Here is a 25,742-nt window from a genome sequence, read left to right as displayed (position 1 = left end):
CAAGGACCTGATTTTTCTTTCATAATCACTAGGATGAGTTCATGAATAGAGTCAAGGTTCCTTCTTATCTTCTTATCTATGGCTCTTTCTCTTTATATGTCTTAAGAAATCTTTTATCATTATGCTTTTTTCATTTCCTGTAACCTTGTGGAAATTTGACAAATGATTTGTAATTGGGCAATTGAAGTTTTGAAGTAAGAGTTGTTAAATTTGAATTTTGGCAAACTTGTCCTATGTGTTAGTTTCCCCATCTGTAAGATAAGCTAATAGGTAGCTTATGTGGTTGTGTGAGAGTCCAAGAAGATGATGACCATCAAGTACCTAGCAGCATGAGGTTCAGGAAGTGGAAGCTATTGTGTAAAATTTGAAATAGGTTTGGTGGCCAAAAGAGGACATTTGCTTGAGTTTGGTTGGCTTTAGATCTGTGGGCCTTGTCAGAGGAATGGAAAGAAAGCCTAGCCAGACATTGGCCAGCTGCTGAAGTATAACTGCCCTCATCTTTTTTTCCTCATGAGCCAAGGTATGTCTGAGAGAAAACCATAAATGCCAGATAAATACATGCATGTGCGTAACACTGTTTGTGTGAAGTTCTTTAAAAACTCGTGTTCCTGTTTTTCACTATTTTAACTACAACTGGTATTTAACTTACTGAGCCCCCACAAGAAAATTTTAAGCCATTTAATGTTAAAGTCTTTGTTTATAGAGACGTAAACCATTTTGAAGGTGAGATTGTCTCAACCATTTAGTGATGAGTATGTTTAAATTGCATTTCTGTGGTTTTGGTTTGATGTTTCCTTCCAAGTTTCAAGCAAGTAAGTCTGAATATGATGTGCATTAGAAAACAGTAACATCTATTTGGGGTTCGTTAATTTCCCTCTCATTTTAAGCAACATGTAAACTAATGTAGGGAGTCCACTTTTTAGTCATTTAAAAAAAATATGTAGTGAGATTTTAAAGCCACACCAATAACCAGCTGTACAGCTTAGACTAGACATTTGGAGACTTTATAGTGAGATTGCATTCTCTTAATAAATTTTTAGCCATACTCAAGAATCCAGGTGTTTTTCGGTTTTTAAATTTCAAATTAGAAAACAGGATTCGCTTTCGAGAACTAGAGTTCTACAGGCCACCACTCTAATTTTGTGAGGTCCTTAAATTTCCTTTCTAAACTTTTCTAAATGCTGGTTTTATGTAAAAACAAAACCAAACCCGGTCATAAGGAAGGAGTACAAAGAGTATTTTACAACGGTGAGGATTTAATCTTGTTCGTTCTCGTTATTCATTTGTGTTAGCAAAGGTTATCTAGTAACTGCTTCGAGAAAGCTAATATTAGAATTTTTAGGACTAGTAAGGGTCTCGCCAAAAGGAAACTTTTAGTCTATGGATAACCTTCCAGACTGTGCACTAGCACAGGCGCTCTGTTCCTCCCTCTACCCCACCCCTTACAGAAGTCCGCATATTGATGACATCATTAGTCCGCGCAACACACTCGGCCTCCAGGCCTGTGGAGGAGCCAAGTCCGGGTTTTCGCGTAGCGGGGCGGGACCAAAAGGGGGCGGAGCCACCGTGTGCTCCTACGCATGCGCGCCGGGAATGGCGACGGTACCTCTTTCTTTGCCTCTCTACACGGCTCTCCCCGGCCGGGGGGGCTAAGTGCCCTCCCCCTTTCCTCTCCGCCCCTCCCCTTACCCCCCTCCCGCCCAGCGGGGCTTCTAACTGACAGTTGTCGCCGGGCCCGGTCCGTGCGCCGCCTCCTCCTGCCCAGGTCCCCTGCAGGTAGACAGGGGCGGGAGGGGGTGTGAGGGAGAGGAGGAGCCGGAGCCGCGGCGGCCCGGGGCTGCGGCCCACTCGAGAAGGAGCAGAGTCCTCTTACTCCTCGCCCCCTCCCAGCGCCCAGTCGGCCCGGGAGGGGGTGGGGCGCCGAGGCCCCGCCGGCCCGGCCGGTGAGCGGGCGGGCGGGGTGCGGAGGGTGAAGCGGGCGCGGGCCGCGCGCCGCCGGGGGGAGGGGAGAGTAGGGCACCTAGCTCTCCTCTCCCCCCCTCCCCCGCGCGCCATGTAACCCCGCCCCGCAGGCGCGAGCCTGAGACCCCCGCGCGCGCGGGTCCCGGCCGGCGACTGAGGAGAGCAAGGCCCGATGCGGCAGGGGCTGCGCGGCGCCGTGGATCTCTGAGGAAGCGGCCCGCGCTCACGCGTCTCCCGGCGCCTCGAGCGGCCGCTCCTCTCAACCCAGCCTGGGCCTGCCGTGGACATGAGCGTGCCGGAGACACCGGGGGAGATGGAGCGGGCCGCGGAGGAGGAGCGGCCGCCACCGCCGACCGGAGAAGGGAACGAGGAGGAGGTGGTGGCAGCAGCGGCCCGGGCCTCGGGGCTGGTCCGCAGGAGGAGTGCCTCCTCGGTGGACGACGAGGAGGAAGAGGCGGCGGCGGAGACGACGGTGGTCGCGGGCGGTGGCTGCAAGGAGCAGGAGCTGACCTACGAGCTGCAGCAGGGCTACCGCATCCTGGGCGAGTTCCTGCAGGAGAAGCACCGCGGCCTCACCGCCCCTTTCCTGCAGCCCTTGGGGGGCGTTGCCGCCGGGGAAGAAGAGGTGGCCGAAGGGCGGCGCAGCGGGGGCCGGGGCAGTCGGGTCCCCCCGCAGCAGCCGGGCCAGGGAATGTGTCTGTTGAAGATGGAGGAGAAGTTCTCCAGCGGCCAGTACAGGGGCATCACGGAGTTTGTGGCGGACTTCAGGTTGATGCTGGAGACATGCTACCGCCTGCACGGCGTCGACCACTGGATCTCTAAACAGGGCCAGAAACTGGAGATGTTGCTGGAGCAGAAGTTGGCGCTTCTCTCTCGGTAAGCGAGCCCGGTCCCTAGTGGGACTGACAGACCGACACAAACACACCCGCACACGTGTCCGAGGAGGGGCTGGGCCAGGGCCTGGGGGGCGGCGCTGATAGGTGCTGAGTTGGTGCTAGAACCGCGGGAGGAGGAGCAGCAGCGCTGGGCGCGGGACCGGAGGGGTGTGGTGGGCACGGCGTGCAGGGTGAGCGCACCCGTGCCGAAGCCGAAAAGGTAGCCCCATCCTACGAACCCCAAACTCGGATAGTAGGTAGGTAGGTTCAAGATGTAAGAAGAGCTGCAGGAGTAGACGGAGGAAAAGCTTTTTGTAGGGTAGAAGTTGAACCCGTCACTTGTAGATAGTTTTAGCCTGCCGTTTACAATGGCACGTGGGGCGAAATACCCTTAGAAAAATAATTTTGCTAGTAGAGAAAGATGGTCGAGCAACATTTGTATCTTTTACTATCAGTTTCAGCCATTTGAAATTTAAGTTCTATTAAATGTTTCCGTTTCATGAGGAAATTAAAGTTTTTCAGTGACAAGAAATGAATGCACCGACACAACGTCTTTCATAAGTTTAGACTTGCATGGTGCGGGTCGGTCGGTCAGTCTGTCGGTCTGTCTGTGTCTTTTTCTTTTTCCAGTGCTAGATAGAACAGAGGGTTTCAAGCATACCAGGCAAGCAGTCTACCACGGAGCTAAGAACCCAGCCTCAGACATTTTTTATTCTACTAGAAATTATAGGTAATTTCAAAATTGTACACTGCTTTTGGTATACAGCATCTATATGCTCCCCCTTTAGCAAGAGAAAATAAGTTAACATAGGACACTGAAGGTATTTTATGCAGTAATCACTATGTGGTGGACATGAACCCAGTTAATTTAACTTTTTCAGTAGTAGAAATGTTTTTAAATATTAGAAATGTTAATTAAAGTGGATTAATTACCAAGATTTTTTATTTTGTGTGTATTAGTGTATGTGCACTGGGGGTGGAGGGCATGATCGTGCAGTGGAAATCAGAAAAAAAGTGTCCTTTGGGAAAATGTGAGATTTGCGTTTTCTTAGAGACTGGAAGCTAGCAAGCCCCAGCCACCGTCCAGTGTTCCTCTCTCTTGGAGCAGGGGTTCAGGTTTGTTCCATGTTAATGGGATCAGAACTCAAGTCCTCTTGATTGGGTGTCAAGGGCTGTTAAGTGCTAAGTGAAATAGGGGTTTGAGTATTTATGCCTGGATGAGCTTGACTGATTGACTTTTTTAACCTGTTTATATAAAATAGGGTCTATAAAATATCAATTTAAAAAGGTTGCTGTGAGAGCCAAATGAGTTTTTGTTTAAAATAAAATCAGTACCATAGGTCATGTAACTCAATGTGTTAAGCACAGTAGTGCATTAAAATGAATATTATCTCTAAACTTGGGCATTGTATAAAATATGTAAAATAATCTGTTGTCTTTGGTTTCTCATATTATTTTCAAACCTATTACTAATTTCACTAAAAATAATATAGTGAGTGTTAATTCATTAAAAGGCAGATTGTCTTTAAACAGACTAAAGTTGTTTTTGCATTTTGCAGTGAAGTAGAATTATTTCTAATAGGTTAAGTGTTTACAAATTAGCTTTGTAAGTTATTTTTTACTATTTTTATTTGGTGATTTTTTTTTTTTTTACTGTGTTACTTTTTACAATGTATTGTTTGGAAATGGCTCATATTTAAAAAGCAGTCCATTCAAATGTCATAAATTTTAAAAACTGTTTTTAAAAAATATGTATTTTTAACTTGGGAGAGGACATATATGCCTGTAAATGCAGTTGCTTGTGAAGGCTACAGTTTGTCAGATTCACTTGAGCTGGAATTACAGGTGGTTGTGAGCCAGCTGAAGTGAGTGCTAGGAATCAAACTCTGGTCCTCTGGGAGAGAGCAGTCTGTGCTCTAGTCATCGGAGCCATCTCTCCAGTCCCACAGGTCATTATAATAAATAGCTAAATATACTCCAACTGATGTCACAGTATTTTAAACACAGAAGGAGCCTTAGAGTCCTTATAATCCACCTAGTTTTACAGATGGTGAAACCAGCATATAGAATAACTGGATGACATTTCTGAAAGGTAGCACATAGATACAGCTAAACTGTAGATATATTCACAATTACTGTGTGCATAACAAATCTGTCCTACAAAATGTCAGAGTATTCTTTTCTCTTTTGCATAAATATGTATAAATATCATTGTTCCCAACAGCTTATGTCCAGAAATATCCGCCATGTGGTCTACACTTAGAATTTAAACTTGCAATGTTGTAAAGTAATAAAAAATATGTCTCTGATATGTTAGGTCAAAAGAAATAAAAAGTCTTGCATTTTAGTAGCAAAAGTAATGTGATGGTCTGAAATAGACAGTTTTGAGTCCCTCATGGCTTTGTGCCAGTATCTGATGTGTGCAAACATTTGTAGGTGCTAGACTATATTTGTGAATACTAAATTTTTTCTCTTTTTATATTAGCTTAAAATCTGAGTCATAGCTAAGCAAGTATTTTGAGTGGGCAGAATGTAGTGAAAGCTACAGCTTTGTGGAATACTCGTTGGATATATAAATGTTCAAGAACAGTATTCTACAGACTTTTTATGTGATTGTGATTTTCAGAAAATAGATGACTTTATGAGTATCATAAAGTGGTGTGTGGTATGTTAGTAATTAAATCAGTATCACATATTATCTAAGTTGTGTATTCTAATGTGTTTTCTTAGACACTGAGTTGTTATTTTCAAATGGTAAAAATTACTTTAAAGTTGCTATATATATGGAACTGGCAAGAATACAACGTGGGAAAAGGTATTTGCTGCCAAGCCTGAGAACCTGATTTGGTCCCTGGACTCCTACAATAGAGTAGAGGGAGAGAACTGATTCCTGGACGTTGTCCTCTGATGTCCACTTGTGGGACCCACAGCCCCTTCCATTAATACATGTAAAACATTTGTGTTGTTTTGAGCTGCTCCATATACTATTGAGCTTTCTGTTGAGCACTGATGATGTACTCCGTAAAGAGGATGTCTTATTACCATTAGTGAGCAGCGTAGTGGTACTGGTACTAGGAACAAGTTATAACAAATCCATCTCATCATACAGACAGTGACGATGAGCTACATTAGTTGACAGTATAAATATTTCTGAATTTACTTTATGGGATTGACTGGAAATCTTGGCTTAGCTTATAAAGAACTCTTATATGTTCCATGGGAGCGTATTTTGGGAATGCTGTGATGAACTGTGTTCTAGAATGTTAGAGGTATATAGACGTGATATAAACTATTAGCCTCGGGGCAGGAGTGAATTTTAAAATGTCTTATTATGTCTTATTCAGGACATCGTAGTTTTGAGCTAGATGAAATTGATATCATTGAATGTGTAATGGAGCAATTCTGTACTAGATAGTGCATAAAAGCTCTAGATATATTGGTAAACATTATCTTGTTCCTTCAGGTTGATAGGTAAAGAGAAACACACAGACCTTGAGACAGAAGAGTAGAGTGTTGGGCAAGGCTACCAAGGCTGAACTTTATATGAGAATCGTTGGTCTTTAACAGTCTTTTGGGAGAGAAAAAGATTATAAAAATTATGATTAAAATGTATACACCATATATTGAAAGCTGGATAGCTTGATTAGAAAGCTAGAAAGACTGTATTATGGCACCAATAAAAGGTGTTATTTTCAGTACTGTGAACTTTATCTAAGGTTTCTTTTCCACTTGAAAATATTTGAGAATATTATAGAGTTCTTACAATAAAAATGCAGTGTGTTTTTACTTTGTAGCCTATCAGTATGGTTGTTAAGCTCCAGTCTTATTGCCAAATACCTGAGAAAAACAATTTTAAGAAGATTTATTCCAGGGTTGGGGATTTAGCTCAGTGGTAGAGCGCTTGCTTAGCAAGTGCAAGGCTCTGGGTTCAGTCCTCAGCTCCGGAAAAAAAAACAAAAACAAAAACAAAGACAAAAAAAACAGTTTTATTCCATTTCCAGATCATTTTTGGACTGTTTTTTTTTTAATTAGAATTACTCAAAACAAATGATCATTTTTAATGTCCACAACCATGTATAATATTACAAATCTTTAACATTCTTATTAAATTACCTGAGCTTTGTTGCTTTAGTTGGGAAAGACGAATAAATCTCAGTGGTTGGTAATATTACTACCCAGACCTGGTGCGGTATCACCTTCCACCTGAGACTTGTAAATTTTCTAGAATTATTCATGCTTAGACTTAAGGAGATTAAGTATATTTACTTTAAAACAACAGAAATAAAAAAATTAATTGTGGTTATTGCTAAGTAGAAAGTTTCTTAATTTATCTCCCACCCTCTTTCCTTTTCCTTCCATGGGGTCTTGCCGACCTTGAATTCACTGTAGTGCTGGGGATTGAACCCCAGGACTTGTGCATGCTACAAAGGCCCTGTGCCAGCTAAACTGCATCCTTGACCCCGTTTAAAACGCCCTGCCTATGCTCCTGAAGTTCATATAGTAACCGTGTTATTTTGTATGTTGAAAGATTTTATTGAAAAAGTAATATTCACAAATTTGAATAAAGTGTAGGTTAAAAGCTGGGTTTGAGTGTGGATCGTCAGGCTGTGATCTACTTAGCGTACATAGTTGTAGCTGCACCGTAAAGCTGCAGGTGTTTAAGTTGTCCTTCTAGTCTCTTGCTTTTTCCCCAGGGACCATGTATTGCAGTTGTTTCTTTTTGTTTTAAAATTTCACTCAAAGTAGAAAACCCCACAAGTTTTCTAGGTGCAGTTTTAAAGATTTAAAATAGCTAGTATTAAGGACTGAATCCAGATTTTACTGCCTAAAGCTTTTGAGTACAGACTTCTGAAAGTATTTCCAGATAGAACCATTCGGATACTATTTCTCAAATGTTATTGTGTCTTAGAGTTCACATTTGTCCCTTTTAGTGTTGGAATCCACTAAAAGATTAAAAATAGTGAATATAGAAAATAAAACTGCTTCACCTTATAAGTCTTGCTTATCTGTCAGGTTTGTCTTTTATGTTAAAATCAGTGAAAAGCAGTGCTAAGAGATAAAAATGCAGGAAGTGTCTGAATTGGTAATCAGGCACATGACATTTGCTTGGGATCTTCTTTTCCTGAAGGATAGCCCTCTTCTTTAGATACATTCCATTTGTTAAAGATAAATTTTGTTTCAAATGATAGCATCCTAATTTGTAGGAACTACAGTTTTATTTTGCAAAAGACTTGGCAGGTTAGCAGGTTAACAATTGAAAAAAATCTCAAAACTAATCCAGTCTCACAAAGACAAATCATCATATGATTTTTTTTCTTGTGTATATGATGGTGTAGGGCATATCATATACCATGAAAGTAAAAGTTGGATTAGTAGGCATGTGAAAATAAAGGAGAGCCGGAGGAGCTAGAGGTTATAGTCATTGATATTCACATACAGACACGTTGGATCTGGTGGTACTGTGAGAGAGTTAGGGCAGTGCAGAGACAGATAGGTTCCCAAGACTTGCTGGCCAGCCAGTGTAGCCAGTTGGTAAGCTCTGGGTTCAGGGAGAGACCTTGCCTCAAAACAGATGCAGAGATGATTAGAAAGACGGCTTGGTGGTTAAGAACACTTGTTGCTATTACAGAAGACCCAGTTTTGATGCCAAGCTCACACATGGTGGTTCCACAATGTGTTTTAAAAGATCCAGTGTTGTCGTATGGCCTTCCTGGGCACTAGGTACGTACATATAGTGCACATATATACATGCAGGTAAACATTTATATACAGAAAAGTAAATAAATAATGACAATAGAAACATGTTGAGTGAAGAAAGACATCCAGCCTTGATTGCTGACCTACATATGCATGTCTGCACCAACCCATGCATACACACAGACATGCACACATACACAAGTATTTTAAAAGAATAAATTAGAGTCTACTAGCACCTTATGTGACTTTTGTGACAGTATATAGTCTCAGCCTTTTTGGGCAACATCAAGAAATCTTCCACAAAATGTGCACTCAGCTAGAATATTATTTTCCCAGTGGCATTTCATACATTTGTTTCTATTTTTTATTATTTCTTATTGTATTTATTTATTTGTATGTGTATGTATATTTGTGCACACATACACACACCATGCTTGTGGAGGGCAGAGAGCAGCTTGAGGAACTCAGCTATGAAAAGGTCAGTCACATCCCCACCCACCCACCCCTAAGGGGTCTCAACTCTCAGGTTGAGAACCACTGGTCTAGGGCAAGGAGTAGAAAAAGCCTGTCTTGGTTGCCTGTAATATAGATAAAATCTTAGCAAATGTTTGAAATTACATCTAACATTATTTTAACAATAGTTAACATTTATTGTCACTGCAACCTTGTTTGAAAGGCGTTATATACATTATGTTCTCATAGCTCTTAAGATAGTTGTTGAGAGACTGGAGAGCTGAGTCACAGGGTAAAAACCTTAGTTGCTTTGCAGAGATTACCAGTTCAGTTTCCAGCAGCCACATCAGGTTCCGTATCACCCTTAACTAGTTCTGGAGGATTTAGTAACATTTTCCGTCTTCTTTGGGCACTCACACATATACATAAAATAGAATCCTTTAGAAAGGCAATTACTGATTTCATGAATTGTTTTATAAATGGAAAAATTGGGTACTAACAGATTAGTTTACCCAGACTAATTAGTGGCAGGACCTAAATAGGATTGTAGGTGGTTTGGCTTAACAGCCAGTGTTTAACCACTGTGCTGTGTTGCCAGAGATGTAGGGCTTGAGAAAAAAGGAATCTCCTGAGAGACAAGACTGGGGAGGAAATGGTTATAAGGAGTTTCAGGGCATAGGGACTAGAGACTTAGTGTCATAGAATTTACAGTATTTGTAATATTACTAAAAAAAAATCACGTAGGCCAGGCACTGATGGATCTTTGAGTTTGAGAGCAGCCTGGTCTACATAGTGAGTTATAGGTTATCTAGAATTACACGATGAGACCTTGTCTCAAAAGCCAAACCAATAGCAGGATACATAACTGTTATGGAAATCTAATTAAACTAATTGACAATTCAGTGATTGTTTGCATTAATTGTTTATTAATTTAAGAAATTATATATAGACATAGATAGAGATATCTGGTAGCAAAAGCTAAATGCTATAAGAAAGTAGTAAAAATGTTTTAAGAAATCTCTTTGACCTAGGGAGCTAGCTTAGGAGATATGGTGCTTTATGTATAATTGGGAAGCTCAGCACTCACATAAAAACTGGGTGTGGCAATGTATTCCTGTGATCCCAGTATTGGGAAGCAGAAATGGGAGGATGCCGAGGACCTTAGCAGGCCAACCAGTCTAGCCAGGTCAGTGAGAGAGAAGTCCTGTTTTAGAACATGTGGTAAGAGATCAACTTCTGCTCTCCACATACCTTACCTACACACAGGGGATGGCACCTGCATACGTATGTATATTGTACACACATGCACACTTTTTTTGGGGGGGGCGACTCTCCTTTCACTACAGTACAGTTTATCACTGTTTTGAGACCATAGTTGTTTCCTATATCTAATTGGTATCTAATAACCATTTCAACCATGTTTAAACCTGTTCTTATGGCTTGTTTTGTTATGGTAGTAGTGATAATTTTACTGTTGCTAAGTCTGTGTAGCTCTGGCCAAAACGCTTGTGTTTTTTCAAGTTTCTTCCATTTCATTTATTTCCCTTACTAAAATTGTCAATTAATTCTCAACTTTATGTGTTTCTAATGTTGCTGCCTAAGTTCAAGCCATTGCTATTTCTTACTTGTAGTTTCCTAATTTCTTTTTCCTTTGAGTTCATTTTCTATCCATCAACCATTTAAAAATTCATATTGAGGGAAATTAGTAAATACTCTTATAAGAAGTGCTTTACTGGCATTTTGGGTATATTAAAGAATCTAACTCTGTTCTTCCTACAAATCTGCCAGTCCACCTTCCCACCACTCCCCACTGTCCATTTATTTATTTAGTATTTAGGTGCTCTGTCTCTAGAGTGGAGGACAGAGGACAAACTGGGGAGAGGAAGTGCCCTCTTTCCATCACATGGGTTCAGAAGATCAAACTTGGATCATTAGGCTTGACAGCAAGCCTTCTCATCCCCCCTAAACCATTTCTCATCTCATGGCCTTTGGACTTGATCTTTTATTTTAAACATATATCCCTACATTTTTTGTTGTTGTTATTTTGGTTTGGTTTTGCATGACTGGCTTCCACTGTCACCTCCTCAGAAAAATTATTCTTGACTAAACCGAGAGTCTGTAACTTAGTACTTAGGTATATTTGCTTTCTTTAATTTTATATATCTTTACTATAGCACTTGTACCAGGCCGTAGTCACACCACCTATGTCTTAACTGGTGATGAATGAAGGCATAAATAAGGTGAAAAAAATGAGTGGATCTATCTAGAATTTGTGAGTCAAGAAATGAAGTTGAATACCAGCTGTTTTGTTATTCTCGTGTGCAGCCAGTTGCTGCAACATCACTTTTCTTCATTGTTTTGAAATACCATCTTTATGACAACATCCTGGGTGTATTTTGAACTCTCCATTCTGTTGCTGATCTTTATACATCTGTATTTCTTTAATTTTAGGATTTTAAGTTTCTTACTGTGTATGTTGGGAAAGAGGGAGAGAGAAATATACATGATGTGCATCTGCTCACTTGTATGGAGGCCAGAGAACAACCTAGGTGTCGTCCTCGGGAACACTGTCCACCTCTTTTGAGGCAGACCTAGATAAACCCCAGGGACCCTCTCTTCTCTATAATGCTGAGATTACAGGTATCTATTGCCTCACCCAGATTTTCTTACCTGGGCTTTCATGGTTTGCAAAACAACTGCTTTTTACTCAGTGAGTCCTTGTCTTCAGACCCTAAAAATCCTTTAATATCTGGTAAAATGGGTCCTCTGTCAAAACAAATATTTTACCTGGAGTTCTTTTTCTTCTATTTTTCTAAAGAAGTTTGTCTTTTTAGTAACTTGATAGGTTGGATATTTGTCTCAGTCAGCTACTGGTAGAGCCTCTCAGAGGACAGCCATGCCATACTCTTTTCTACAAGCACAATATGGCATCAGTAACAGTGTCAGAGTTTGGTGTGCGCCCATGGAATGGATCCCAAGTTGGGCTGGTCACTGGGTGGCCTTTCTTTCTGCTCCATTTTTGTCCCTGAATTTCCTTTAGACAGGAACAATTCTAAGTTAAAAATTTTGAGGATAGGTGGGGGTGACCCCCTACCTCAACTGGTGGTCATATCTATCTGTTGGAGGTGGTCTCTTCCAGTTCTGTCTCCTCACTGTTGGGCACTTCAGCCAATGTCATCCCTGTTGAGTCCTGGTAGCCTCTCATATCCCAGAGCTTTCAAGATTCCCCTATCCCCTAACCCCCACTGCTGCATATTTTAATTCATTCTCCTGGCCCTCTGGACTTCCCTTCTGTCTCTCCCCAAACCTAATCCTGTCCCTCCTTTTCCCCTCCCTTTTCTTGCCCAGGTTCCTCCCTTCCTCTGCCTCCCATGATTATTTTTGTTCCCCTTCTAAGTGGGTTTTAGGTATTCACACTTGGAGCTTCTTTCTTGTTAAGTTTCCTATGGTCTGTGAGTTGTGTATCATGGGTATTTATCTCCTGGTACAAAGCTCAAAATGTGTGATTTTAAAAACTTATAGTGGTCTGTCTTTAGTTGTGGGTAGTATTTTTATTGATCTGCTGTTTTGATAGATTAATATCTAAGGCATAGAAATGTTTAACTTGAAGTTAGTTCCTATTAAAGTTGTCTTGGACTTTTACTAAAGATAAATGCCTTCTTCCTCAATCCTTGACTTTTACTTTGCTCTTTCTCAGTCGACTTGGAAAATTAAAGAGTTTAAGTCACTTAGCAATTGAACTTGTGGTCTCTGACTGCAACTTTTTTTTTTTTTTGGTTCTTTTTTTCGGAGCTGGGGACTGAACCCAGGGCCTTGCACTTCCTAGGCAAGCGCTCTGCCACTGAGCCAAATCCCCAACCCCTGACTGCACATTTTTAAGTTACTCCTTACCTCATCTTTTCAGTATGCTTTTGCTGGGTTTTCCTTGATATGTAGGTGGTTCCTGTAATTGCACCTTAAGAACTTCTATTTCCACGTTTATCCTTCTAGATACATTACTCATTTCCTATGGCTTTACTTATCAAAAGATTTCCAGGTCAGTATTTTAAGCCTCCTTCTCTTTTAAAAAAGAACTTATTTCTGTCCATAGAACTTTTTTTTTCTTTTGTTTTTTTATAGAGACAGGGTTTCTCTGTGTAGCCCTGGCTGTCCAGGAACTCACTCTGTAAACCAGGTGGGCCTCAAACTCAGAGATCTACCTGCCTCTGACTTCAGAGTGCTGAGATTAAAGGTGTGTGGCACAACTTCCCAGCAGAACTTTTCTAATTAGTTAAATAACTGCTACCTCAAAAATATTTACTGTTTCTAACCCAAGTCTTTGTTTTCCATTCTGGCTTTCAGAATTCTTTTAGGTTTTTGTTAGTATTGTCACCATTGTTTCAGCCAGAATATACCAGTGAGTGTGTGTGTGTCTGTGTGTGTGTGTGTGTCTGTGTGTGTGTACTAAAAGCATATATATATATATATACTTTTAATTCCATATACATAAACTGCCATTATGTTCATTGCTGAATCTTTATTGTTCAGTAGATATCTGAATGGACTTGAATTATATGAATGGATATTCCCTCTCTACTTTCCTATTCCAAAAAGTCTTAATTGTGTTAAGTTACAGTTAATGATCTTTAGAAAAGAGTGACTAGATGTAAGAGAACTTGAGTAAAATAAGAACTGGGAAGAATCCCTTTAATTTCCTATCAAGACTGGGAAGAATGAGTCAGTAAAGTATGTGCAGGCAGTTGCCATGTTAGACTGCAGTGTGAATCAAAGGACTAGCAGTTTATATTCAAATATTTTCAAGGGGAGTGACTGATTTTAATCAGACTTGGGCATGATTTTATGCTAAAGGAATGCTCAGGAGAATTCATGAAATACGAATATTGAAAACCTGTGCAACAATTGGTTTTGGATCAGAGATCTTTTTCACTGAAACATTGACACATGCCTCAACTCAGATAGTCTTAGTTTTTCAAAAGTAGAAATTAATGGCTATCTTACTGAAGAACTACCTTACTGAGTTGTGGTGGGTGATAGGGTGAAACTTTTGCATAGTGATGGCATTAGAAGTGGCTGCTATGAGGCCAAGAGAGGATGTTAACTACTTTCAAAGAAGTAGTCTTTGTCTAGGTTGAATCCATTTGTTTATAACTAAAGCACAAGGCTTTGATTTCAGTAGTAGTGCTTAGTAGTAGACGTATGTGAGCAGAGGGACTTTAGGCCAGGACGCAAAAGGAACTAAATACATGGGAAATTTGGTCAAGGGAGAGAGGAAAATGTGTTAATGTGTTTTGAATTCCAGCTTATTTATGACTAGTGAAAAGAAGCTGAATTCTGTTAGAGCCAGTGAAAGTCGAGACAAAATACTAGTTTTCTGGGTGAGCTGAGGATTTCAAAGTGAGTAAGAATAATAACTGGAGGGACAGAGGGAAGGGACAGAAGAAAATAAGGGGTTGTGATTAGTGCTTTCTTACAGATGATTTTCTTTTTTTCTAAAAAAATGAATCTCGGATATCAAGTAGTTTAAGATGAAAGCAGCAGTCTCCAAACTTTAAAAAAAATTAGTATACATTATTTGTACAAAATGATTGGTTTCACCAAGCCATTGTCAGGTTTCTAAATTTTTATAAGCTGATCTTTGAAAGAGGGAAAAGAACTAGCATGTGCACTGTAGCATGTTTGTATTTATAAATTGCAAGTAACCATTTCTTCAAGCATTAGTAGTACAAAAATTATTTTTTATGAGAGCATTGTGATTTGTTTGTCGAGGTTTGGTTTAATACTTGCCTGTTAAGATAGTTGAAACTTCTTTTATGCTAGGTTTATTTGGATACTTGGTTTTAATGACTAGTGCAGCTCAGAACTTACGAAGATGCATACATTTAGATGGAGGAAGTCCACACTGCAGTGACCATATCGCTTATCTATCAAATGCGCCCTAGTTTTTGTTGAAGTCCCTAGTCAAATTTCTTTCTTTTCTAATTCCATTCAGTTGTTCTTGAAAACTAATACTCAGGTTGTGCTTTGCTGTTAGTCATCACACACTTCTCCAAGTGCAGTCTCCACCCTTGTATACTCTGTTCTGTGCCCCAGGAGGCTGATTTCTAAGGACTGCATCAACTGGTCTGCCTTGTCCCCTGACTTCTGATTGGGTTCAGCCAACGGAAGGCACTGACAGGAGGACCAAGAGGTAGGAGTATTTAACATCTCCCTCTTTCCTGGCCTTCAGACTGTGAGTAACTATGCTCAGTCGTTGTGTGGCGCTCTTCTTTAATTACAGTTCTCTTGGTCTGTTAACTACTCCCTCTTCCCTTCTCTTCCTCTTTTAGGCTTAGAGTGGGAAAAACTCCTTGTTATGGAGGATCCAGGAACACTTCATCATTTCTTCCTAGTTTCTCTTAGCCTTGCCTGCACATTTGTAAATAGTCCCTGCATTAAACAACACTCACTGACTTGTACATGTCCTTCCTTACTGTAGGACCCTGGATAACAGTTACAACTATGTTTTAACTTTTCTTTAAATGAATGAGTTCACAAAGTGAGACTTTTCACTTAGAATATTAAACAGATTAGGTTAATTTTATTTCCAGATTTTAATTGTGCTCTCTCTTGGATATGTGTTCACACTGTGTGTGTGTGTGTGTGTGTGTGTGTGTGTGTGTGTGTGTGTGTGTGTGTTGTGTGTGTGCACGCACATGCTCGCGGAAGATTGAATCCAGGGCCTTGTTTATGCTAAATATATTCTCTGATGTTTAGCTGTACTCTGTACAAGTAGTTGTACTACCAATGGCATTCACACGACCTTCAGTAATACCAAAAAACCCACCTCAATAGTGGAAGCATTTCTAAATTTTAATAGGTATTTGTGTATTTATCAAGTAAGTAGCAAGTATACTTTATATCAGTTTTCAGTATTAATTACTTAACATCAATTTGCTTCTTGTTAATACTTGTTTTAGTCATTGTAAGTAGAATTTAGTCTCTGAATTCTGAAATTCAGAATGTATTAGCATAGACATTTTATGTTTTAAAGGAAAAATTAGAAATGATGATAAAAATTCAGCGAGTCAGCTATAATTATTATAAGGTTTCGTGTATAGTTGGCATATTCTTTTTAAACCACTGTCCTACTGATTTCATGAAATAATTTTCCTCATAGGAAGAAAATAGCTTGGTTTTTTTTTTTAAGGGAAGAGTTATTTTAGTGTATTTATATGGTTCTTGATCATTGTGACAGTTCCTGTTTAGAGTTGAGGGGAGAATTATTTATCTTAATTTATAGGGCTTTATTCTCTAATAAATAAAGACCAAATAACATAAACATACTCAGGACTCCTATTTTGGACAAATATACATAGGTTGGAGTTTAAAACTTGATTTGTATCATTTCAAAGATATTTAAACATGCATGCACATACATATATGTGTACTCACACATACAAACATGTGTATATATAAGATATATATATATATATATTATAATTTGTGGTCAAAAAGTACAGTCAATAATGAGAGAAAAATCCCTTGAATTCCTGGACCTTTCCTTCTGGTTGGGGATAGATAGGGTTGGTTGGTTGGTTGGTTGGTTGGTTATTTATTTATTTATTTATTTATTTATTTATTTATTTATTTATTTCGGTGTTTTGACTTCATGTATGTCTGTAAAAGCAAGTCAGATCCTCAGAAACTGGAGTTACAGACAGTTGTGAACTGCCACATAGGTGCTGGGAATTGAACCTGGGTCCTGTGAAAGAGCAGCCAGTACCCTTCCTTAGCCACTGAACCATCTCTCCACCCTCAATAGATACTTTTGTAATTGAAAAAAAATTCCATACAATATATTTTGATCATGTTTTTCTTCTCCCCAGATCCTCTCTACCTCCCTGTGTACTCAATTTTGTTTTCCCCCCTTCCTTTCTTTTTAACAAACAAACAAAATCAAGAAAATCAGACAAGACCCACCCCAGAAACGAAAGCTAAATATATAAGCAAAAGGCCCAAAGCAAGTTAAGACAAAAAGTGTACAAAAGTACCATTGAGTTTGTTTTGTGTTGGGCAACTACTCTTGGGCATGGGCCTACTCTGAAGTGCTAACAGGTGCCAATTGCAATTTTTGCTTAGGGCTGAGAGCCAGTGTCTAAATTTTCCCCTCAGTGCTTCGACCCTGTCTGAACTGGGTCTGTTTCATGGGTCTTGTGTGTGCTGCCACAATCTCAGCCAGTTCATAGATGCTTCAGTCCTGCTGTGTCTGGAAGACAACTGTTTCCTGGAGTCATCCATCGACTCCTGCTCTAAAAGTTTCTGCTTACTATTTTGCATAGATCCCTGAGTTTTGCCAGGGGTGGGGTGTAGACAGTTATTAAGTAAATACTATTTAACACTGTGTTGATAGGTAACATAAAGACAAAGAAACCAGTATAAGGTCATAGAGTAATAGGGGAGATGTTATTAAACATCATAATTAGAAACCCTTTCAGATTTGGTGGCATCTAAAAAATGGTTGAAATGAGAGGCCTCCATGTAAGCATCTGGGGAAGAGTATTTTTATGGACGAGTAATGGAGTGCAAAGATTCTAGGGAAATGGGAATGTTGGTGTGCTTAAGAGCCAATGGGAGACTTTGCTAGCATAGAGAACAAAGGCTTAGAAAAGCAGAAAGGGTGACCTTAAGGAGATAAGGTCTTAGATAATAAGAACAGCAGATGTGTTACAAGTAGAACTGGAAGATTTAGGAGGAGACAGCAAAGTAATGACATACTCCAACTCACTTTTAAAAGCGTTATGCAGGTTTCTGTATTCCTAGAACAAAAGGAAAGGAAAAAAAACCTTGTCTTGAAGCCTTTGTGGTAATCTAGGTTAAGAAATTGAACTCATACATAAATAAGCACACATACTTCTAGATGCCATTTATTTGTGATCATTTATTTGTGATTTTATTCAAAATCTTTTTTTACATTTGTGAGTTTATATATAAGCACCTGGTCCTCAGATGAATTGGTTCTAAGGTATGTTAATGAATGTAATCTGGGCCTTGGAGATGGCTCAGCAGGTAAAGGTCCTGCTGCCAAGACTAATAACCAGAGTTCACTCCTTGGAACCTCCATGTGGAAGAAGAGAACCAATTTTCAATTGTCCTCTGACCTCCATGCATACCAGCCTACACACACGCGCACACACACACACGCACACACACAAATACATAAATGTAAAATTCTGTTAAAAGGTAGAAAGAATGTACTGATATTTGAAAGCAATATTATTTTCTCATCTCTACTGGCATATTGTGGCATGTATGCCCTTCCAAATATACAATGAATGTAAATTTTTAAATTAAAATATTAATTTTTAAAAAAAGATGACTGCCTGAAATAGCAAACCAGATTGGCTCAGATTCTCCATTAGAAAACTAATATTCTTATCTTATATAAAGCTATATCAGTTAATGTTACATCCTTGTAACAAAAAACACTAGTACAATAATTCAATAGAATCCATTCATGGAATCTAGGTGCCAGTGAATGTAAGATTGATAAGTTATTCTAATTTATAGTCATAAGTCAACGTAGACACTGTATAAAAAGGTCGGGGCTTTAATTATATCTTATAGTATAAAAGTTTATGCTTCAGTAATCTTTTCGACAGTTTTTAGAAAAGCAAGGAAATACAACTATTGCCAACATTTAATTCATATAAGTTCTTTTTTGTGTGTCTGGTTGCATAAACAGAGGGAATATGGATTTGTTAAGGTAAAGTAAGAACACTCAAGAGTGGGAAGGGCTGCAAGGTGGGAATTATTATTATAAATTATTACATAGTATTTTGAGTGTCTTTGAGGATTTGAGTGATATGCCTTAAGTACTGACTTGAGTTTGCCGTTGTAGAAAGAACATGTGTGAAGTTTTTAGAGGTTTTGGCATACTCTACAAAGGTAGAAGAGAGATTTTATCTGAATTTTTTAAATTTATTTTTTGTTTGCTTGCTTGCTTACTTGAGGCAGTTTCTCTGTGTAGCCCTGGCCATCCTGGAACTCACTCTATAGACCAGGCTGGCCTCTGTTTCAGAGATCTGCCTGTCTCTGCCTCCTAAGTGCTAGGATTAAAGGCATGTACCACTACCACCAGGCCTGAAATTTTTTTATAATTACTGTTTATATAATAAATATAGTCCTAAAAATCAGTAGTTGGACTAGCCTTTAAAACTTTGCAAGGTCAGTATAATGTTTTCTTTTCCAGGATAAATATGTTCTTATTGACTTTTTTTCCTTTTTTAGGGGGTAGGGGAGGCAGTATTGTAGATCAGTCTTAGGGTTGTAACACTTGCTACCTCTGAATTATATCCTTAAGTCTATTATAAATATTTTTAGTCATTTCAGATTCATTAAGATGATTTGTGAACAATTAAGTGAACTAAGATACTATTTTTAAGCATTAGACCAGTATTTCAATGAATTAGTAAAAATATTGTAAAAGACACATTAGCATTGAGATTGGAAAGGAATTCTAGAGTTATAAATTCTTTTTACAGTTCAGTCAGAAGTCAGGTTTCATTACATTGTTCATTCATATTTCTATTAATATTTTCTTTCATTAGTATTGATAAGTAATGTTACAGAATTAGTTAGATCACTTTGTAAAAACACATTAAAATGAACCTCTAATTCATCTACTCATGATCTGTTATTGCTAGGCAGCTGTTCTCCTTGGGCCTTATAATTCCTTATTCTCAGCCCATATAATTGCTATGTATTGTAATACTGCACTTATTAATAATTTCCCCAAAGTATTTATGTATCAAATATCTTTTTTCTCAAAATGTTTTTAGATCATTGTACATTTCTCATACATTAATAAACAATATGATCTCTATTTCAAACAAAACTTTCTATTCAACAATTAGTATTTAGTCTTTAGTTTGAATGCTTCAGACTTACATTTTTTAAATGTAGAAGAGATACCGCCCCTCAGTGGATTTTATATGAAAGAGTTAGACTCTTGTATGGGAAAGATAAATCTCAAACATGGCAAAGGAAAGTTTGACTAAATATTTTGTATGTAGACAGAAAAGAAATTCTACTTAAGGTACTAGTTGAAAGGGTGTGTTGCTTATCCAGAAGATTTGACCTTGTGAATTGACTTATTCTTCTCCAAGGCACTTGAGAGAAAAGACAACGATAGCAGTTACATCTAGAGGCTATTATGGATTGGAGGAGGAGAAGGGAACTGCATGTACTTCAACAAGGCGTCGGTCAACACCTCGAAGTTTGGCAGGTTTGACAAGTGGAGTTTTTGAGTCTATAATGGTTCAAGTTTTGAGACAGGAAGAACAGCTGAGAGCAAAAGAAGAAAAAAGGTAAATGTTAAAATGTTAAATGTTCAGATTTACAAGAATTACTTTTAAAAGAATAGCTCCATTTATATGCCAATATCACAGTTTTGGTCCCGTTTTAGTAGGATTCTGTATTTAGTAGTAGTGCACTGTCAACAAAATATGAGTTGTTAATGAATCAGTGAAATTTATTTTAAAGTATAGTTTTAAATTGTAAAACAATCATTTTGACACTATACAAAAATAATTTTTAGAAAATTTTCTAGTTTTTTAGAAATCTTCTCAGGGGAACTTTAGATTACAGCAGTTTTTCTATATAGACTTATATTTTTAGAAAGGACACGCACCTTTAAATTACTACCAACTCCAGAAATAATGACATTTAAGAATGACATAGAGGCTGGAAAGATGGCTCAGTAGTTAAAGGCTCTCGCTGACCTGGCAGAGGACCTGGGTTTAATTCCCAAGGACCCACATGGTAGCTCACAGCTCTCTAACTCGAATCCTAGGGAAGCTAGCATCTTCTTCTGGCCTCTGAAGGCACCAGGCATGCACATAATACACAGACATAAAGCATCCATACACATAAAATAAAAAATTAAAGTTTAAAAATTAGAATGACACAAATCCACCTCTGCCATTTCCTTCATTTATTAACTTCTTGGATAACTGCTTGTTTTAGACTCCTCAGGAAGGAGTCTCATACTCAATTAGTGGGTACCTTTTTGTGCCCCAGAGCATAGAGTGATGGCATTATATAATAATTTTCTTTGTAACAAAAGCAAAATAGAGCCCCTAAGAGGTAAGTGAAACTCATTTCTGTAATCGAGTAGTGATTTTACACCAAATATACTAAGAATATTTGCTGAGATAGTTAGGTTTTGCTAGTGCTAGTTGGAAGCAATTTAAACCATTTTGCTCCTCTTATACTAATAAATGTAACTTGCTTTGATAATTGTAGGGCTAAAACACAGTCATGATACTTTCAGTAATCTTAGCTTTTTTTAGCGGTGATTCATTTCGGATACAACTCTGGATACATTTCCCCACATGTATGTAGCCCAGAGTTTTTCTGCTATAGGATATGGGGATTTTTAGAAAGAATTAAAATTAACATGACAGTAGTGCATAATTGATTGGAATGGAGTAACCAGAAAATTGGCAGGCAGTGCCTCTATTACTAGTCACCAAGAGGAGAGAGAGATGAGATTACTCTGGGAAGGCCTAATAGGACCTTATACCTGCCTTGGTAGACATAGAGCAAGGGCACAACTGGGTGTGTGTGGTAGAACTTGCCTTTAATCCCAGTCCTCGGGACTCAAGCAGGTGGTCCTCTGTGAGTAAGGCCAGCCATACACAGTAAGAATGACTCTATACTAATAAGGAAGAAAACGTGTAGTATTTACTGAGCCAGGCTTAGCTCTCAACATGTGTGTCAGTTTGTATCCCAAGTCACAGAAAATAAAGTAGTTTGCCCAGAGTCACATAGTTTTTGAGCATCTCTTATGCCTGTGTTACTAAGCAGGACACCACACTGTGATTTGCAGAAAAGTCAGAATAGCAAAGAAACTGTAAGTTTGAAAATGAGAAGAAACAGAGAACTTGTCTAAGAATAAAGGTATTGAGATGATGACAGACATTTAATCTTCCAAGTGTGAATATATAGTGAGAGGCTAGAAATAGTCCCAGATCATCTTTTCTTTCAGCCTTACATATATTTGTGCCACAAATAAGCAGAGGAGAATAAGCCATTGTGGAACATTGTCCATGAAATGTCCCATGCACCACCCAACTCCCTTATGTTTTCTTATTTAATTGTAAGCATTCTTTTTTTCTCTTTTCCTTTTTTTTTGGAGCTGAGGACCGAACCGAGGGCCTTGTGCTTGCTAGGCAAACGCTCTACCACTGAGCTAAATCCCCAACCCTGTAAGCATTCTTTATATACTCAGAATACAAGTCATTTGCCAGACAAATATGACTGGCAGATGTTTCTTCAAAACTGTGACTTGCCTTTCTGTTTTCCTTGTATATCAAAAAGAAAGTTTTACCTTTGATGTTCAGTTGATTTTTTTTTTAATTTACACTTACTGTGAACTGTATAAAAAACTATAGACGTAACTGAGGTTATGAAATTTTTCCCTCCAGAAGTTTCTAGGTTTCCATTTTTATGATTATATTTATTACATAATTGAAGTTAAAATTTTGTGTGTAGTGTGAGAAAAGTATAAAACTAATTTTTTCATACCGGTAACCAGTTTTGCCAATATCGTTCATTGGGGGAAAACCTATTATTTTTCCACTGAATTCTTTATGCATCTTTATTGAAATTAATTGAACAAGTATTTGTGACTCATTCTGAATTCAATTATATATAAATACGTTTGAACTATTTCTGCTTAATTTGATGACTGTTTATTTGATACTAATACTGAGTACTATTTGAATTCAACTTTATATAGTAAGCTTTAAAATTAGATAATGTGAGCCTTCCATCTGTATTTTTTATTTTTACATTTGTCTGTATTATGACCTTTACTTTTCCATGTAGTTCTAGAATATTGTAAGTTCCTATATAAAAAAAAATAAGTCTGAGGGGATTTTGATTAATATTGCACAGATATTACTGATTAATTTTTGGTGATTGTTTCCTCTAATTTCTTTCCATAATATTTTGTATTATAAGTCATTTTAACTTGTAATTACATAGAAATTTGTAAGTATGTAGTGTAAGTGACCTTTGGCTATTTCTTTTTCTTTTTTTCGGAGCTGGGGACCGAACCCAGGGCCTTGCGCTTGCTAGGCAAGCGCTCTACCACTGAGCTAAATCCCCAACCCCCCTTTGGCTATTTCTTAATTCTGTCAGTTTGTGCTTCATCTAATGTAAAATGTTACTACATACTTGTAATTTTTTAATTATAAAAATTAACCCATTATTGTACCGATTAACTGGGCATGGTGGCGTACATGTATAGTCTCAGCACTTGGAAGGAGTTGGTAGGAAGATCAGAAATTCAAGTCATCCTTGGCTTCACTGGGAGTTTGAGGGTCAACATGGTCTGTGTTATGATCCTATCTCATAAAACCAAATTCGGCCTAAGGAGAAGGCTTAGTGGGTAGAGTGCTTGCTGGTGAAGCATTAGGACCCGAGTTTGATCCTGACTACATGCATAAAAAGCTAGATGTGGCAGCACATATCTGTTACTAGAAGGCAGAAACAGGAGGATCCCCTGGCTGTGCCACCCAGTCAGTCTAAGCAATTGGTGAGCTCCAAGCTCGGTGGGAGACCCTGCTTCAGAAAAATAAGTTGGAAGTGATAGAGGAAGACACACAATACCAATCTCTGTAATTAGACCAAGCACATACTCCCCTGCACACATCTGTACATATGCATGGATGTACACATTCGGGTACACACACACACACACACACACACACACACACACACACACTTTTAATTTTTAAAAAGGAAAATTGTATTATACTAGCAGACTATATTGACTTCAGTGATAGTGTGTGTTTTCCGCTGTTTGGGTTGATATCAAAAATAAAGCTCTTTCATAAACTGTGTACTTAGGTAGAATATTATTTTCACACTAGCATTTCATGTTTTTATTCAGTAAGAGACCCTTTCTCCATAAAATGAGGTGAAGTGCCTGGTGTGATGGCATATGCCTTTAGTTCCAACACTTGGAAAGCAGAGACAAGTGGATTCCTGTGAGTTCCAGCCCACCCTATTCTACATAGATTCAAAGACAGCAGGACTGCATAGTAAGACCCTATATCAGAGATATCAAACAAAACCAAAACAACAGAATATGATGGAGCACAGTAGAACAACATTAACTTTGCCTTCACAATGCCACAGGCGTGTAACACGCACACAACATAAAATATATTGTACATATTAATTGATCAGTTTGGGGTTTTTTTAGTATTTTATTGAATTCTATAGCATATATGTCAATCGAGAATGTTGCCCTGTAGTTTTCTTTTTTGTTGTTGTCTTTTTATTAGTTTTGATATCAGAATAAGACTGGCTTTGTAAAAATGAATTTGGAAGCATTTCTTCCCTGCTGCTTCACGGAATCATTTGAGGGAGTAGTTTCTGGTACTTAGGAAGGAGTTATGAAAAATTCTTTTGAAAGTGTGACATCTCTTATTAAAGGGTTCAACTCAAGCTAAGGAGGGAGCCAAAAGAATAAAATAAATACTTTCTGATCAGTTCTCAGAGGTCTCCATTGACTGAATTCAAGGGCACCAAGAGGATGAGGTTGCCTGTAGATCATCTGTACAGCAGAGAGTGGGGTGAATGTAGAGGCAAACTAAAGCTACTTAGTACAGTATCTTTAAATTGTTCATATCTGACTCAGTTATAAACCCACAGGCTTACTTCCTAGACTCAGCATCAGTGCAGTGCCATTTTTTTGGTGAATGATATTACCATCTATTGTACTGTACAGGTTAGAAATCTGAAGTTCATTCTGGAAATGTTCATATTTCTTACATGCATTTTGAATACACTCCAAGATTATGACAGTTTATCTCCCAAGTATCTTTCATGTCTATATATGTCTTTTGTTTCTGACTTCATCTAGTTCATTTATCCTTCACTTAAACTAAGGAGATTGTTTATTGGTTTAACAGTATCTATGCTCTACTCATTCTATTGTGATTTGCACATTAAACTATATTGAGGGCCGGGGGTATAACTGAGCTTGTAAATTTATAGTTAGCTATCTTTAGGAAAATGCTGACAGGACAGCAAACAGTTTGTGCTAATTGTGTGCAGAGAGAGCCTTTTGATCTAGAAAACATCAATATAGTAAGTCAAAGACTCAGAAAATTGAGTTAGATTTAGTTAATTTATGGTTGCTAAAATAATTGTAACTGTAAAAATATACCAACCACTTCATTTTATTTCTCATGGTGACCTTGAACCATTAAAGGAAGAATATATTTTGTAGACTTTATTTATTGAACAAAAAGTTATATAATACTTTCAAACAAGGACATATCGGCACTCCTTACATAAAATCTTGAATCTAGAATTAGAGAGAGAGAGAGAGAGAGAGAGAGAAAGAGAGAGAGAGAGAGAGAGATTGGTTGATTCTCTTGTCTTATAGGACAAATGCTGAGGTATCAGGCATGCACATCTTACTCAGCATAGAATATGTCATCAGATAGTAGTTTGATATCTTAGTGTATTTAAAATCCTTTCATATACACTTTTATAAAACTTACTGTTTGGATTATAAGACATTGTATCCTTTAATGTTCATTGTTTCACATACTTGTATGAACTAACTCATCTTTTGACTTGGAAATCACCATAATTAGAGCAATAAGCATTTTCTACATGTTTGTAAAATAGAAATCTGATTTTATAATCTATTTTCAAATTCTCTAACAAAAAATAGCTGTGACATTTGACAGT

The 25,742-nt window shown here is 38.3% G+C and overlaps 1 protein-coding gene across 9 annotated transcripts in view; it reads left to right on the top strand.

Moving 5' to 3' along the window:
• Window positions 1-1,230: 1,230 nt before the first annotated feature.
• Brd10 (bromodomain containing 10) overlaps window positions 1,231-25,742 on the top strand; it is a 79,895-nt gene continuing 55,383 nt past the window's right edge. For 4 of the 9 annotated variants that reach the window (XR_010053666.1, XR_010053671.1, XR_005499641.2 and 1 more), the window contains exons 1-2: window positions 1,235-2,838; window positions 20,132-20,332. Coding sequence is in view for 4 of the 9 variants with exons in the window: in XM_006231257.5 (XP_006231319.1) it covers window positions 2,249-2,838; window positions 20,132-20,332 (791 nt within the window). In the remaining 5 variants the exon portion in view is untranslated. Of the gene's footprint in view, window positions 2,839-2,909; window positions 3,568-20,131; window positions 20,333-25,742 lie in introns of those variants that run through there. The other 5 variants (XM_006231257.5, XR_005499640.2, NM_001419462.1 and 2 more) reach the window with 5 other exon arrangements.

This window comes from Rattus norvegicus, chromosome 1 (genome assembly GCF_036323735.1).
Source record: "Rattus norvegicus strain BN/NHsdMcwi chromosome 1, GRCr8, whole genome shotgun sequence".
Classification (NCBI taxonomy): domain Eukaryota; kingdom Metazoa; phylum Chordata; class Mammalia; order Rodentia; family Muridae; genus Rattus; species Rattus norvegicus.
The sequence above is the reverse complement of the archived record's forward strand: the minus strand, read 5'-3'. Positions and strand labels throughout refer to the sequence as shown.